This window comes from Bacidia gigantensis, assembly GCF_019456465.1.
Source record: "Bacidia gigantensis strain McMullin 20006 chromosome Unknown scaffold_268, whole genome shotgun sequence".
Taxonomy (NCBI): Eukaryota; Fungi; Ascomycota; class Lecanoromycetes; order Lecanorales; family Ramalinaceae; genus Bacidia; species Bacidia gigantensis.
In genome coordinates, this window is record NW_025408614.1 from 80,180 (window position 1) to 95,352 (window position 15,173).

Consider the following 15,173-nt stretch of genomic DNA (forward strand, 5'->3'; position numbering starts at 1 on the left):
TGCTTTGGAAGAAGTAGCCTTGACTTAATAATATTGTGCGTACTGTTCGGCGCAGCATATACCGCTGCTTTGGGAATGAAATCTGGAATCCTGTCATATTTGCAATTGAAAATAACGACAAGCAAAACTTTTCCAGACCACGAAGCAAGTGCTCAAAAGATATGCTCAACTTCTGAAGCCAAATTCCTCGCAGCTTCTCGTCGACCTTCGATCCGGGATAGATCGGCCACAACCCGTCACCCCTGCACTAGGCCATACCATCCTCCTCATAGCCGCAACAATCTCACTGGTCCATACAATTCCGCGAGAGAAATACACGCACCACGACTGGCATCGCTTAGCTCGCAAACCTTCGACCTTCAGCTCGCAAACTCAATCTTCTACGACGACATCATCCTACGCCTAATTCAGCAACCGTCATGGAGTCATAAAGGGCCGCCATCTCAGACCTCATTCCTCCTATCTATTGTCCTCACCATGTCTCCCTCTCACACGCAGCACCTCTTCTACATCAGCAACATCCTCAGCCTCGCAGCAGCCCAGATCACGGGCACATACCCAGCCTTGCCGACCAACGCACCAAACCCAGACGGCGGTCTGGGCACGAATTTATCAAATTATCCGCAGTGCGCTGTATGTCCCTCCCCTTCCCTCCCCCCCTCCCCGCCCCCTTGCCCCCTTGCCCCCTTTCCTCTGTTCCCATTCAAATACCAGTCCCACATCTCACGACTCTAACGACCGCCATCCAGCAAGAATGCGGCAACACCTACGCCCCAGTCGCGCACTGCCCCGTGCCTCCCGCAACCCCCGATTTGACATGTGATTGTGGGCCTGTCAACCGCGGCATCGTATCGCCGTGTGAAGCGCAGACGTGTGATGATGTTGACTTTCTCAGTGAGTCCCTTTCCCTTCCCTTCCCTTTCCCTTCCCTTCCCTTCCCCTTCCCCTCCCTTTCCCCTTCCCTTCCCCTCTTCCCTCGTTCCACCGCATACCAAATATTGATATCGTAACAGAATCCCAACAACTCTCCCAAGACCTCTGCAGCCCCGTCTACGCCGCCAACGCATCTCTCAGCTCCTTAGCATCGGCCGCGATCGCGTCCGCGACGTCGATTGCGCTAGGCCCGCAGGTTGTGGGGAAGGATGTGGGCGATATTAGTGTTTTTCCCGCTTGCACTGTACGTGCTTTCTCCTGGAGTGCTGCCGTAATTGAGCTGATGAGGGAAAAAGCAATCATGCTTACCAGCCGCTTTGACGGCGAGTGGATGTCTCGGCCAGGACGATCGCGAATGCGTTTGCCATTGTGTGCTGTTTGTGGATAGTCTTGCGCCGTGCGAATTCTCTTCTTGTTCAAGTGAGGAGCTGAGTTGTAAGTGCTTGTTTCTTTTTCTTTCTCGGGGAGGAGGTGGGGGCTGCTCTGGCGTCATGTCTTTGAGGATTTCGCTGATGTCATGGTGTGGTAGTGATATCTTACCTCTCCAACAACCTTTGTCTGCCTGTCGGGGGCAGCTGCCGAAGAATTTGAGCGCTTGTCGTGCGAATACTGCCTCTGCGTCAGGGACTGGGTTGATTGGTAATGGGACTCCGGCTGTGCCTACTGGGGCGATCAACCCATCAATCACACCATTCACTGGGGTGGGGTTGACGGTGGAGCCTGGTCTGACGATGGTGGCGCTTGGAGGTGGCTTGGCTTTGTTGCTTAGTGTTGTTGGGTAGATAGGCAAATTGGTTCGCTGCGGAGTAAAAGATTTTGGACAATTAGGATCATTGTCGGTCTTACTGATGGTTGAGAAGTCAGGTATGATGGACAAGTCGCGTGACATAAATCTTTACAAGTTTTTCTCGTTTGAGTCAACGCACGACTTTTGGCATAGAGATCTTGATTGTGTCCTTGTTTCATTGAAAAGTACAGTTTTTCAATGCTGTCAGATAACTAGCTTTTCGATCCAAGCAATTGCGAAAGGTAGGTCAAACTCATCGTCTTTGCAAAACCAGATTAGCGCTAGAAATTGAGTTGCAAAAGTCAGACACAGATGACAACATCAAATCTCGTAATCTTCTCACGGCGGAGTACTTCCTGTATCTCGTATTCATACTACGAAATCCAGACTCCAAAGCCTACCAATCTCCATCCTCCATCCCACCACTACCTCCCCAACAACACAATCCACTCTAAAAAAGCTTCCAAGCATAAGCATAATCCTGCGGCTGATCCAACCTGGTCGTACTCGCGCACCTGACCGTGACACCCACATCACCACTCGGCACATTATCCCACGAAACCTGCTCCACATTATTGGTGGTATCAAACCCCTCATCCGTGCCCATATTGCCATGCCTCTCCTCAACACCCCCCACCCTAACAATGAGATTAAGATTATTCTGCAAAAGCGGCCCAACAGGGTCCGTCCACACGAGGGTGATTTTCAGCTTAAGTCCCGACGCTCTGGCCGTCAGGGGAGTCTGGTCTCCGACAGGAGCGCCGGGGATTTTCGAGGGGACTTTGATAGTGAAACCACGCGCTTCGCCCTCGCGGAGGGGGGCGCCTATGCCGAAACCGGCGGTCGCGGAGCCGGGGAGGATGACGGAGCCGGCGAGGTCGACGCGGCCCCAGCCGCTGATGGGGTTGGGAGAGGGACCGACGTCTTTGGTCTGATACTGACCCTTCATGTCAACTGCGCCGTTGATGAGGAGGGCTTTGAGTAATGCAGCTGGCGGATTCGGTGTTCCGTTCTTCACGAGCGTTTCGCGAAGGACGGCAACACAGCCTGCAACGAGAGGCGTGGCCATGCTTGTGCCGTTCATGAATGTCCAGTCAGGGTCGTCGGATGCCTCGATGGCGCTTGAAAGAGAGCGGGCCCGGGTGGAGAGGATGGTTGTGCCGGGGGCGGTGACGTCGGGTTTGATGCGTCCTTCTGCTGTGGGGCCGCGGCTGCTGAATGCTGCCATGCCTTCGGGATCGTTGGCGACTAGATCGTTCTTGATTGGGTCGGAGGGGAAATCGTTGCCCCCGTGGTGGTCGAACATCCAATACTTCAAAGCAATGTTTGGGCGGAGGCTCTCGCTGGCGCCGACGGTGATGCAGTTTTTGGCCGCTGATTCGGAGCCGAGCTGTCGTAGATCGATTACACCATGTTTGCCAGGGTCTCTCCCGTCATTGCCCGCGGCAAAGCAGATGGTCATGTCTTTATGGGTCCATATGAAGTGGTCGATGTCCATGGCTGCGTGGTTATCTTTATCGTTGATGCTGTATGCAATCTGCCGACCAGAGTATGGAATACCCCACGAGTTTGTATGGATTCGTACATTGTCATTGTCATAAGGTGTAGTGAAGAGGTTACCTAAGCTAGGAAGCGAGCTGATGTATCCTAAAGATCCGTTCGCGTCCGCCAATGCTTGCATGACAAGTGATGCTTGCGGGGCCGTCCCTTGAACTTTGCCACCATAGTGTGGAGCCACCCCGTCACCGAGGACTGAACCGCAGACATGGGTGCCATGACCACCTTCATGTCTGCCTTCGTCATCAACGGATTCCGGGTCAGCTGCATCTGACTTCCCAAGAGGATATAGTCTTGACACACGATTGGTAAACGCGGGATGAACGTCCCCAACTTTGTTACCTTTGTCGAAGCCTGTGTCAGCCACGGCGACTGTTTGGCCACTACCGTGGTATGAAGTGTTGTTCACATTCACTTCGGCCTTGATAATTCCTCGTGCGACGTTGTTGAAGAGCTTTCTCTCCTGGACTTTTTCAATCGTGCGTATCTCGTCAATTGCTGCCAGACCTTGGAGATACCGCTTTTCGACTTTCAATACTGCTTTTTGACCACTGGTGTTCAGATCAGCCACATCAACATGGGCAATCTCTGCGACTTTAGCCTTAATCGCGTCAGAGGATGCGTCGACGCCTTGATGAAATAGGATGTTCACATGCAGTGAATCGGATGCCGCCTGGGTCCCTTCGCCCGCTGGTGCGGATTCGTCGTCGTCTTTGAGGACAGTACTGGCCTTGAGATCCTCCAGGTATACATTCGCGTAAAGTATGTAGTTCTTCGCACGTAAAACAGCGAGATCGTCAGGGCTGTATTCGCAAAGATATGTGGATTCGGCGACATAAGTTTGGATGTGAACCCCAAGGGACTGGAGCTCCAGTTTCTGATCAGTGTTAAGAAGGCCTCTACTCTGTATCAGAATATGTTTTGTACCCCGTGCATCTTCGGCATCACGAGGAGTAAGTGGCAGATCTGGCCCCTGCTCGGTGGGCTCAAGGGAGTTCCCCTGGATTTCAATAGTCTTGAGAGACATGATCTACACGCGACGAGAAGATGTTTTGGCCAATTGGCGAGCGAACTATTGGAAGAGACGCCAAGAAGAAAAAAAGTTTTGGTAGGAGAGGGCACAGTATTACTGCCAGTATCATAAGAACGACGACTCGCTCCTTAAATAAAGAATTCGCGCATCTTCTTTTTCTTATCTTGAAAGACTGGAATGGGGCAAAGTTGCGTGTGACGAGAATGCAAGAGGCGTTTCGCCGGTGCCAATCTTCAGCCTGAGCCAGTCAAGCCATGTCTATCAACCTCGAGATAGTCAAGACTCAAGGCTTTCACTGATCACCGGACATGCGCTATGGTCTCGTCATGCCATTTCAGGCGTGTGAGTCCATGTGGCTGGCGATTTAGCTCGCAGCATATGCGCTTAGAGATCCTGAGAGTGATCGCCTATGGTTCTAGAAAGCTGCAGCCTGGATGCTAACTCCGGAAGTGGAGGACTGGGACGCTTCTTTTGGCGCCGTTGCTGGAACATGGCATGGGCTAGATTCTTTCTTGAACAAGCCGCCTGTGTTTGCCTGGCATCGAGGTTGATAGCGCCCGTGATAAGAGCATATTCTCTCAATGAGGAAGTAGTACTCAAGCCACCGCTCAGTCGAACCACTGCAGCTGATTCTCAGTGCGCCCTTTCCAAGATTTGCAGCAATGGATAGTCGTGGTCAATGTGCGGTGGCGTGACCTTTGAACAGCTGAAGACGAATTTGAGAACGTTCTAGACCTACCAAGCGGCGCGACTTGTTGGCTAGTCGCTGTCGCTAGACTTGGTAAGGCTGAGCTGGCAGCGGTGTGGCGCACCCAGAGTCTCTATCGGGAGAATGTTGGCCAATGTGACCTGGTCCTAGCTCGAAGGTGATACTAGCTGCAGGTAGATGGCATGATGGTGGCTTGGAGCTCCCTTCACAAGGCATATCCCCTCCATAGGCAACCAGCCGATCTCCAACGATCTGCCGCTCAAGCAATAGCACATCGAGCTCTGAACCCCTTAGACATGTCAGCGCGAGCGACTTCATATCGCGTTGGCTTCGCTGTCAAGAGTAGCATACTGTCTGATACAGTGTTTGCGGAGTGAGAATGCAGAGGAGCAAAAACAATTGTATTTTCGCGCGTGCCAAGACCAAAGACCGGGCATCGGATGTGGAGATTGAAATTTCTTGGCAGGAGAGCAGCGGGGCGGGAAAAGGTTTCTCCGCACTATATCCGATATTTGGAGAAAGGGGAATTTCCTCTTTCATATTGACCTTTACACTACCACGATATCGACGAACAATTCCAAACTCACAGAAGATCTCTCGGGAATGGTCATCGCGCCACCTGAAGATTAATGTGGTGACCGGTGTGAGGAGGCGAGACCGCATGGTCAAATCTGAAATGAACGAGTGCAACGACTCGATATCAACAGCTGTACGAATAGAGGATATCCGAGCATCGAGGTCTTCTAGAAAGCTGTCCATGAAGCAGAGAAAGTCCTGATAGCCCATTACAGAAGAGAAGTTCTATCATGATGTCTCAATCCGACCAGTGAAAGTCTGGACGCCATTCAACACAACCAAAATCAACGCTCTTACAATAAGATCACAGAAAAGAACGCTCTTCATCTAGCGCAGACCCCCTTCTCCGACTCTAAAATCCGCATTCAGCAACCTCCACGCGCGAGCGATCGATCACTGCCCCTTCCTCCCAAACCCAGCACTAAAACTCTCATTAAACCCAAACCCATGCCCATGATGCTGACCCCCTTGACCCTGACCCTGGCCCTGATACCCCGCGCCCTGCGCCCCTCCACCTCCATGGGCATTAAACCCCGCACTCTCACTCACGCCAAATCCACCCCCATGACCCCCACCCCCGTGATGCCCTCCCTGCCCCTGATACCCACCATAACTCCCCACACTCTCCGAAACCTGAAACGAACCCCCATGTTCCTGTTGTTGTTGTTGTTTGTGTTCCTTATGTTTCTTGAGTTTGTCCTCGGCGAAGCTGCCGAGGAGGGCGCCGCCGATGGTGCCGAGGATGCCGTGGCCGCCTGAGTGGCCTGTGAATGCGCCTGCGAGACCGCCGGTTAGGGCGCCGCCGAGACCGCGGTCGGTTTCGCTGCCGTTTTGGGGAGGGGTGGGGCCGTCTTGGGTGGGGTAGGGTTGTTGGGGGTCGGAGTGGGAGTAGTCGGTGGGTTGCTGCTGGTGTTGTTGTTGTTGTTCTTGAGGGTGGTAGGGGGAGGGGGAGCGGTATGGTTGTTGTTGTTGGGGTGGGAGATCTTGGGTGTTGGTGGTTTGGGGTTGGGAGGGTTGGGAGGGTTGGGGAGCGTAGTTGGGTGGTGGGGCGTCGTAGGGGTTGTAGTTGGACATTTTGGCGTGAGGTTGTTGATTATCTAAGGATGGTGAGCTTTTGAGGGTCGATTTTTGGCTGAAAAGGTATGTATTGCAAGGATTCCTTTCTTTTGTTGTGCTGATATTTCGTGGTATCTGGGCCTATATATCTTCGACTTGGCGGTGGTTTGTCATGCATAGATGTTCGCTTCTAATATTAGGCCGTTGACACGGTTACACTTATTTTGAAGCCATTCGAAGCCACCCGCTTCCTCAATCCAATCGGCTTCTCAAATCCTCAAAATATCCAGTTCGCCAGAGGTTGGATGGTGGTCAGCCTCAGCCCTGGCTGATCGTGCCTATGAATAAGCGACAATGCAGTGAGAATTCATTGGCGGATATAACGAATTATGAAGAGCCGTGCATAAGCGAGACGAATGGTTCGCGCGTGTGAGAACGCCTTGCTGCAGTAAGCTGAGCTCGCTAAATCGCCACTCCGATTCAGGTCAATGATCCGTGTGCATGTGGCACGTACGCGAGGAACGGGTGCGTAGGAAGTATAATGTATATCAGGCCGTGGGTATTGTTCTTGACTATTCGAGGATGACGAGATCTCCTAACGCTAGGATCACTTGCACCAGTAAAGAGGTCCGCGACTGCGGCAATTATGATGAAGACCATAGATTCTTCTGTGGCTTAGGGTTTGGGGTTGTGCTAAAGTTGGGGGGAAGATTGCAAAGTATAAGAAACGTCCAGGTGGCACGACTGATTCCCCGCATCGCAACTTTCTGCTCGTCAATCTCGTCAACCTCGTTCGCTTGAGCAAAGAGAAAGAAATTTGAGAAATTTTCTTCATATTTCTCTATTAGACATAAAATATATTATCACGTATGAACAAAGTGAGTCTCGAAAATTGATGCGTTAGATAGTCTTTGCTTTCAGCTGCTACTTCTATCAAGTCTGCCTTATAGATTCAGATCGTAAAGTTGTTTCCTCAATCATTCATCATGCATACATGGAACACCGAGCCCGAACCAAATACTCAATCGAGCTACTACCAAGCCAACACAGACTACGTTGACATACCGAAGGGCAGCCAACGCTTTCCTAACAAGCTTTCTCGCAGTCTTTCCGAAGATCTAGGCTAATGCCGATCACAGTGAGCTTCTTATTGACAGACGAGGGTTTTACTGAGCGTAAGAAATTGAACAAGAACATACCATATTTGTTCATCATGGAAGGGATCCGCCTGACACTCTTTAAATACTGTCTCGCACTTGCTCTTACACTCTATCTTGCCAGTCGCAGACCTTTGCTGTAGTAGTGGTGACGAGAAGACAATGAAGGGAAAGATCGTAAGCGTCACGGCGAAGGTGGTGAATTGCATCTTTGATCAGTTGTTGTAAAGAGCTCGTGCGAATAAATTGCAGCTGAAATGGTAGCGATGATCTGAACAAATGTGGTGCGTTGCTAGGATTATGTGGAAGAACGAGATGGGGATGAGGGAGGAGGGTCTTTATGTGCACTTTTGCTTGGACGTTGGTGCTTGGACCGAAGAAGACCGTACGAGGCCACCATTGTACTGGTTGCTACACGATGGTGATGAAATCGTGCGACTGGCCCTGAATGGAGCGTGATGTCACTGTATGTCACATTATGTGCGTCCCCTAAACTCTACGTGCATGGTTACGTTCTTGCAAAGTCTATGTTGTGGAATGACTTCACTCGTGAGAAGCAAACAAAGTGCTGAATGGATATTATATTTCCCTAAAAATTATGCCTGGATTTGATGAATATTGATACGACGGACCTGTTCGTATCGCGAAAATTCAGCCTACGGGACGATGGCAATTACATTTGGGTGTTGAATGAATTAGGTCATGATCGGTTGGCGATTTCTAACGGTCCTGCTGCATAGGCTGAATAATTGAGACCATACCCTGTTGTGGAAATCTGGCAGATGATCCCAAGTCAGCCGTTTTCCATTGACCCGGAGTGGTGTTCTAAATTGAGGAAATGGCGACGACCATTACACCATTTTAGAGTGCAATCCCAGCGATCAGAGAGCGTCTATACAGATTGATTGCTTATATTAAAGACCAGGGGCCAGACTCAGTTCGTGCTGATCAGATATATCATGTCTCAAAGCGTACAGCATGCCCTGATATCCCAATCAATTGATCGAATCTATGACACGAAATACTTCGCCCCAAATTCAACGATGGTATACCATCACGTGCGAATCACCGAATGCTCATTACCCCCAATCCAAAGTATGTACTTACTACACTCGACAAAGCGACCACCACTCCACCAAACCCCCGTCGCATAATCCAAACATAGCTACACCCCCTCTCGCGAAGCGCCAGTCTCAGCAAGATAAGAATTGCAGCCGCAGGCTCAGACATAAGCTTAATTCTTGCATGATGTCTTAGGCTTCATCCACCACCATCCCCACCATCCCCTCTCCCCTCCACCACTCATATGAAGATGCACCTCACGACGCATCATTCGTCAAAATCACTCGACACCATCAATCCTCGAGCGTGCATCAACTGACTCCTCGCTTGCCCAATTCCGTACCTCGCACCATGCATCTCCACATCCTTCCAATCCTTCTATTACTATCCCACACTTTCTTCACCAGCATCCACGGCTTCGAGATGACGAACACGACGTGAGCTCCCCCCTCCCCCTTTCCCCCTCCTAGCCACCTCCCCCCTTCCCCTTCCCCCTTAACCATTCCCACATTCCCCACCCCTGACTAAATTCCCACCAGCACCACCCTACACGACCCCTTCCGCCCCCTCCTCCCCGAAAACTGGTCCGAAGCCTTCGGCGCCACCGCCGTGCTCCACTACGTGCAGCAATACGGGCACTCCACGATCCCGGCATGGAATTTCTACCCCTGCATCGTTCAGGGATTAGCAGGGAGCGCGTCTCTGGGGCCCGATCGGCCGTGGACGGAGACGTGGTCGTGTGGGTTGCAGGGGGTTTATATGGAGATAGTGCCGACGATGAGTGGGGGAGGGGGAGGGGGGGGGGGGGGGGGGAATGGGTGGAGTGGCGACGGTGGCGACGTTGGCGAATATTCTCAGATTGATGGCGTTCACGATTGTGAATTGGGAGGTGCCGAATTTGGTGTTTGAGTACAGACTGAAGGATTTGGCGGGGAGTTTGGTGGCGAGGGGGAAGGTGGAGTTTAATGGGGTTGGAGGAGAGGGAGGGGAGGGGGGGAATGGGACGCAGACGTCGTGATGCGTGGTATAGACGGGGGGGGGAGCGTGAGGAGAGTTATGGGGGCTTTTATTCCGAATACAGTTACTGTGGGTCATCCTCCCACCTCAATGCTTCTTCGTTGATTTCCCTGCCTCACCATCCCCTCAAACACTCCGCCTGTTCTCTTTATCAGAAGCGCTGGTGGCCCTTCCTCCACTACTCTCCCTCCTTCCATGACAATGACTCGATCAAACCCACTGACCGTTTCCAGCCGATGCGCTATCACAATCACAGTACACCCATGGAACAATTCTCTCATAGTCCGTTGAATGATGGCATCAGTAGCAGTATCCACTGCCGATGTTGCTTCATCTAGCACAACAATCTTATTGCGAGATTGTGAAAGGGTGGCGCGAGCGAGACACAGCAATTGTTTCTGGCCTTGTGAGAGATTGGAGCCGTGGTCGTGGATGTGGTGGTCTAGGTTGGCGAAAAGATCTGGGTTTGTTTTCTTCTCCGTTTTAGTCTTGACAGAAAAATCAGGGTTTTCGAATAGATGCATCTTTCGCAGAGCGTTCAGAAGGTCCTTGTCGGTGTGTTCGCTCAGCGGGTCCAGCGCAGAGCGGATGGTGCCTGAGAAGAGTACTGGGTCTTGCGGTATCAGTGTCATGCGCTGTCTGAAGTCCTTGAGTCTTAATTGGGAGATGTCTATGCCGTCGATGGTGATACGTCCACTCATGACTTGCAGACATCGGAACAGCGCGAGAGTCAATGAGGACTTGCCAGCTCCAGTGCGGCCGACGATCCCAACTCGCTCGCCTGGAGCTATTGTGATGGAAAGATTGTGTAACACTGGTGGGAGATGCGGCGCGTAGCTCACGGATAGATTGGCGGTATTGATCTGGCCTTCAGATGGCCAGGAGGCCGGGGGTACTTGACCTTCCTTTGGTTCGCTCTCCAGGTCTGTGAACTCAACTATGCGTTCAATGGAGTTCATGTTGAATTGAAAAGCTGCAGATCTGCGGATCGTGTCTTCCATCGCTTTGGAGTAGTTCAGTGCGAAAAGAAGTACGAACCCTGCTAGGGAAGCGTCGACATGTTTCAGCATCGCGATAGCTATGGCGACAGCTGTTGTGAAGAGTGCACCGATCAAACCCATGCGGAAGCTCATCCATTGAGTCACCAGCCAGAAAGCCCACGTTGATTGACTCCAGCTGTCTATGTGATCGCACATTCGAGTAGTGTAATCTTGGACCTTGCCGAAGGCCCGTAAGGTATCCAGACCGGGCATGGCGTTGCCGAACAGGTCCAGTATCGGAGATCGGGCTGTGGCTTCTAAGCGCCTGATTTCTCTTGCTGCGCCGATGTATTGCAGCGTATAGTAAAGGCTTGCTGCTAGAAGGACCAGATAGGGAGCGGCCATGTACGGCGATAGCAGTATTCCTGCGATGAAGATGCAGAAGAGAGACATGCCGGCAGAGAGTAGAGCGTGGTTCTCTGCTGGTACTCTGGAGTCAACGGCGTTGAAATCAGCAGTAAATCGATTCATGATCCTGCCGAATGGAACGGTATCAAGCCATCGCGTGTTTGCTCTCAAAACCTTGGAGATCAGATTACTGAACAACGTCTTTGATGCGCGAAGTCCGCCGAGGTAGACAAGCAGACACTTTAGAATCTCAAGCAAAGCTGCTGTAAGGGAGATTCCAACGTATGCCATCAAGAACAGCTTGAGTGAGGCTTGTTCGCTTGCCACGTCAGAAGCAGTAGCCGCGGTCCATTTCTTCATCCACCACCCTCTTCCCAGCAGCGCGAGTTGAGAAGCTGCAATTGCTGCCAGTGCAGGGATCCATAGCCAGAAACTACCTGATGCGCGTAGATACGTACTGTATGTAGCCCATCGAACGTGGCCATGCTCTCGACTTTCGTCTTCGACAAACTTCTTTGGACTTTGCTTTTCACCGCTTTCATTCAACTTCACTTTTTCAGTGATATCCTCATAGACATCTTCGTCTGGTCGATTTGAAGGATACGAAAGAGACTGGGCGCTTTCATTGTCTAGCGCAGAAGTTTCGGCATGTACTTTCACCCTCGTTTCACTATTAGCAATGCCATTTTGGACGTGAACGAGGCATGACGCTCCTGACAGTATCAAGGAGACATGGTGTGTAGCCAATATCCTAGTCCTTCCTGTACATATTGGTCCCATAAGGCCTTCGTTGTATATATGATATCCAACATGCACATCAACAGCGCTGAAAATGTCATCCATGATCAAAATGCTTGCTCTAGAGTAGAAAGCTCGAGCCAGTGAAACTCGCCATCGCTGCCCGCCGCTAAGATTGACACCTCGAGCACCAATTTCCGTAAGATCACCATCGGGCAGGATTTTCAGATCTCCACCTAGTGCACAAGCTTGGAGGGCGTCTGTGTAACGTGATTCATGAAATGGAAGACCGAAGAGTATGTTGCTCTTCAAGGTCGCATTCTCGAGCCATGGTGTCTGTGATACAAATGCTACCATGCCAGGAACCATCCACTCGGAGCTTCTTGGTAAAGACGGTCTTGGAATGGTGATCTTGCCGCCATGAGCTTTGGCTTCACCGATGATTGACGCGAGAAGTAGACTTTTGCCAGAGCCGCTACGGCCGTGAATAACACTAGAGACGATTAATTCTCACGATATCCTCAAGTATCCAAGCACCTACCTCAGCTCGCCTTGAGGAAACTTTGCATCCACACTTAGGCGAAAAGTATCAATCCCAGGCCAGGAGACCGCTACATTGGTCATTTCGATGTCATCCAACTCCTGCCGCGTGTCCAATCTCTCGTCGCTGTTCAGCAAACCCATGATCCTCATCCCGCTCACCCTTGCATCCAGCAATTGTGCGATAAATAGAGGTACGACGCTGAGACACCATTCGAGATTGCCGAAGATCGCGAGCGAAGTGAAAGCAAGCGACGCAGAGAGCGAGCCATTTGTCCAGGCGTAAGTCGAAAGAGCTGCAACGGAAAGAAATATGGGTGAAGCTACCCAGCAAAATCTTAGGACTAGCGCCCACATGAAGATCTTTCTTTGTTGTGACAGCTCGGCTCTTCTTATGTCCATGATTCGACCTTCCCATTCGTCTTCTGTCGCAGAGAATTTGATCTGCCGGATACCTTGCATGGCTTCAGACAGGAGCTTGGCTTTGTCATCTCGAGCTTTCATGAGGTCGATTTGGGCTTGATTATATCTTTTGGAAGACCATGTATTGAGTGGCACTAGGATCAAAGAGGCTGACAATCCAGCTACGAGACTGATCAAACCGATCAATCTGACTAGTACTATGATTGCGATTAGGGAAGTCACGGTGACACTTGGAAAGATATTGCTGAAAGAAGAGAAGTCTGCAATCCTTTGAGCATCCACACTTAGTAGGTTGACAGCATCCTGGTTGCCGACTGCGGCGTCGTCGATCTTTGTTTCTTGGGTGCTGCCATCCTGACTGAGTTTCTCCAGTGGGATGTCATTTTCATCGTCGTCGGATGAAAGAAGTCTTGCTTCCTCTTCTTTCTCCGCAACCTGGACTGAAGATAGGAATACCCGATCAGGATGTGTCTTTGTTATTCTATAGTAGAACTTGACGTACCTGTACCATCATCCGATTTCCTGGAATTACTTCCGTCTTTAACAATGTCCATGCGCATACATTTGCCAAAAATAGCGGCAGAAAGCTGCGCCCGTATCGAGATCGCCAGCTCCGCAAAAGAAAGCCACGCCAACCTACAGTATACGATCAATTCATCAGTTCTCCGAGTGATGGTGATTAACCAGGATTCGTCGTGTTTTTAGGAGCTGGGATGAGTGCATCTTACCTCGCCTCAACAAAAGTCTGAAAGACTCGTACCGCCCCCAAAGCCAGAGCCCAAACCCACAGCTTGCGCTCATTCTGCGCATCCCTGGAACCGTGCGCCTCCAACAGCGTCAGGATCTTGTACATAGCGAACTGCGGCCCATAAGCCGTGAAGCTTTGGACGATAGTCAGACACCACTGCCAGATGAACAGACCTTTATGGGATCTCAGAAGAAGAGAGAAGATGGATCGTCGGCCGTGAGTTGAGCTATTCAGAAATCGAGCTTCGAGGTTCTGGGCTCGGAATTTGTGGCTCATGGCTGGGAGGTCGGAGAAGTAGATTAGCGATGCGGCTTTGCCCCAGGCGAGAAGGGAAAGCGCCCAACTGAATGAGTATCTGTCGGCGTGTTAGTGCAATGATTTCTGGCATGATGGCAGTCTAATGTTTGGAGGTGGGGACTTTCGCACCTTGCGAGCGCCGAGCAGTAATCTTGTCTGTCCACCAACCGACCTTTGCAGTATACATCAGGAGATCGAGGTGAAGAAAGTGAGGCAATAGCGATGACTGCGGCCGCTAGGACCTCCATGGTAGAAAAGATATGCAAGAGAATTGGGATGACAACGTCGGTATGAGGCAACGCATGCTCATTGAAGAAATGAGACCATGATCGGCCTAGTATTAGAAGCAACGATGATACAGCCGTCGAGAAGCCGAGTATATATTGCTGCTGTGACAAGCGAGCGACGACACATTGTGCCAAGAGCAGCAACCAAGCTGCTGCGTGAGTCCAGTCTTCAAGTCTTCGTTGGTGGGAGAGAATGAGAGTCAGTGTGCTTCGCGCTATGGCGGCGATGAGGCCAAGCACGGCGACGTTCGCGGGGGTGTTTCTTGACGAAGAGTCATTGTACCTGATGATCGAGGCCTTGGTGACATCTCCGTCTTCGTTGCCCTCCAACAGAGGCTCCCGGCGCCGACTTCTAAGCAGTAAGCTGGTGTAGCACAGGCTGAACAGCAGTAGGACACCAATGCCACCCAACTCGATGCCGACAACGAGTGTGGTCATTGCGGTGGAGCATCTGAGCTCATGATCTCTCAAGCTGCTTTGCTCACCGGTCGTGTGTGGTGATTTCGCAGCGGCATCACATCGTGCTTGGACTGCCGATAATCGTCGTGATGATCGTCATGAGCTTCCATGCGTCTGCAGCCCAAGGAATCGTGGAGGAAGCTCGGATTACACGCTTTGCTAAAATCTTACATGCATCCCTTTGAATATTCAGCGTCTAGCACCGGACGGAGAACGCCTTGAATGGCGGATACTGCCAGACCCACCCTGTCATCCAACGCTGACACTAAGGCAATGATCCAATCGACCGAAATAGGAAGGTAGCATAGCTGTTACGTCATGCCATCATCTGCGGAAACAAGTTCGAAAGGGTAGCTGCTCAACAGACTAAACGAGTCAATCAAATCAGAGAGAACCATGATCACGA

At 51.2% G+C, this 15,173-nt stretch overlaps 2 protein-coding genes across 2 annotated transcripts; both read right to left on the bottom strand.

Annotated features, from left to right (window-relative positions):
• Window positions 1-1,050: 1,050 nt before the first annotated feature.
• On the bottom strand, window positions 1,051-4,304 carry KY384_008854 (uncharacterized protein; the record flags this gene model as incomplete). The annotated part of the gene is made up of 3 exons (XM_044817341.1): window positions 1,051-1,388; window positions 1,474-1,778; window positions 2,236-4,304. The coding sequence occupies 3 exons, from the start codon at window positions 4,302-4,304 to the stop codon at window positions 1,051-1,053; spliced, it is 2,712 nt and encodes a 903-aa protein (XP_044664494.1).
• Window positions 4,305-9,961: 5,657 nt separating this feature from the next.
• On the bottom strand, window positions 9,962-14,746 carry KY384_008855 (uncharacterized protein; the record flags this gene model as incomplete). Its single annotated transcript, XM_044817342.1, has 5 exons — window positions 9,962-12,506; window positions 12,555-13,416; window positions 13,479-13,612; window positions 13,705-14,079; window positions 14,151-14,746. 5 exons carry the CDS (start codon window positions 14,744-14,746, stop codon window positions 9,962-9,964), a joined length of 4,512 nt encoding a protein of 1,503 aa, XP_044664495.1.
• Between the last annotated feature and the right edge of the window lie 427 nt (window positions 14,747-15,173).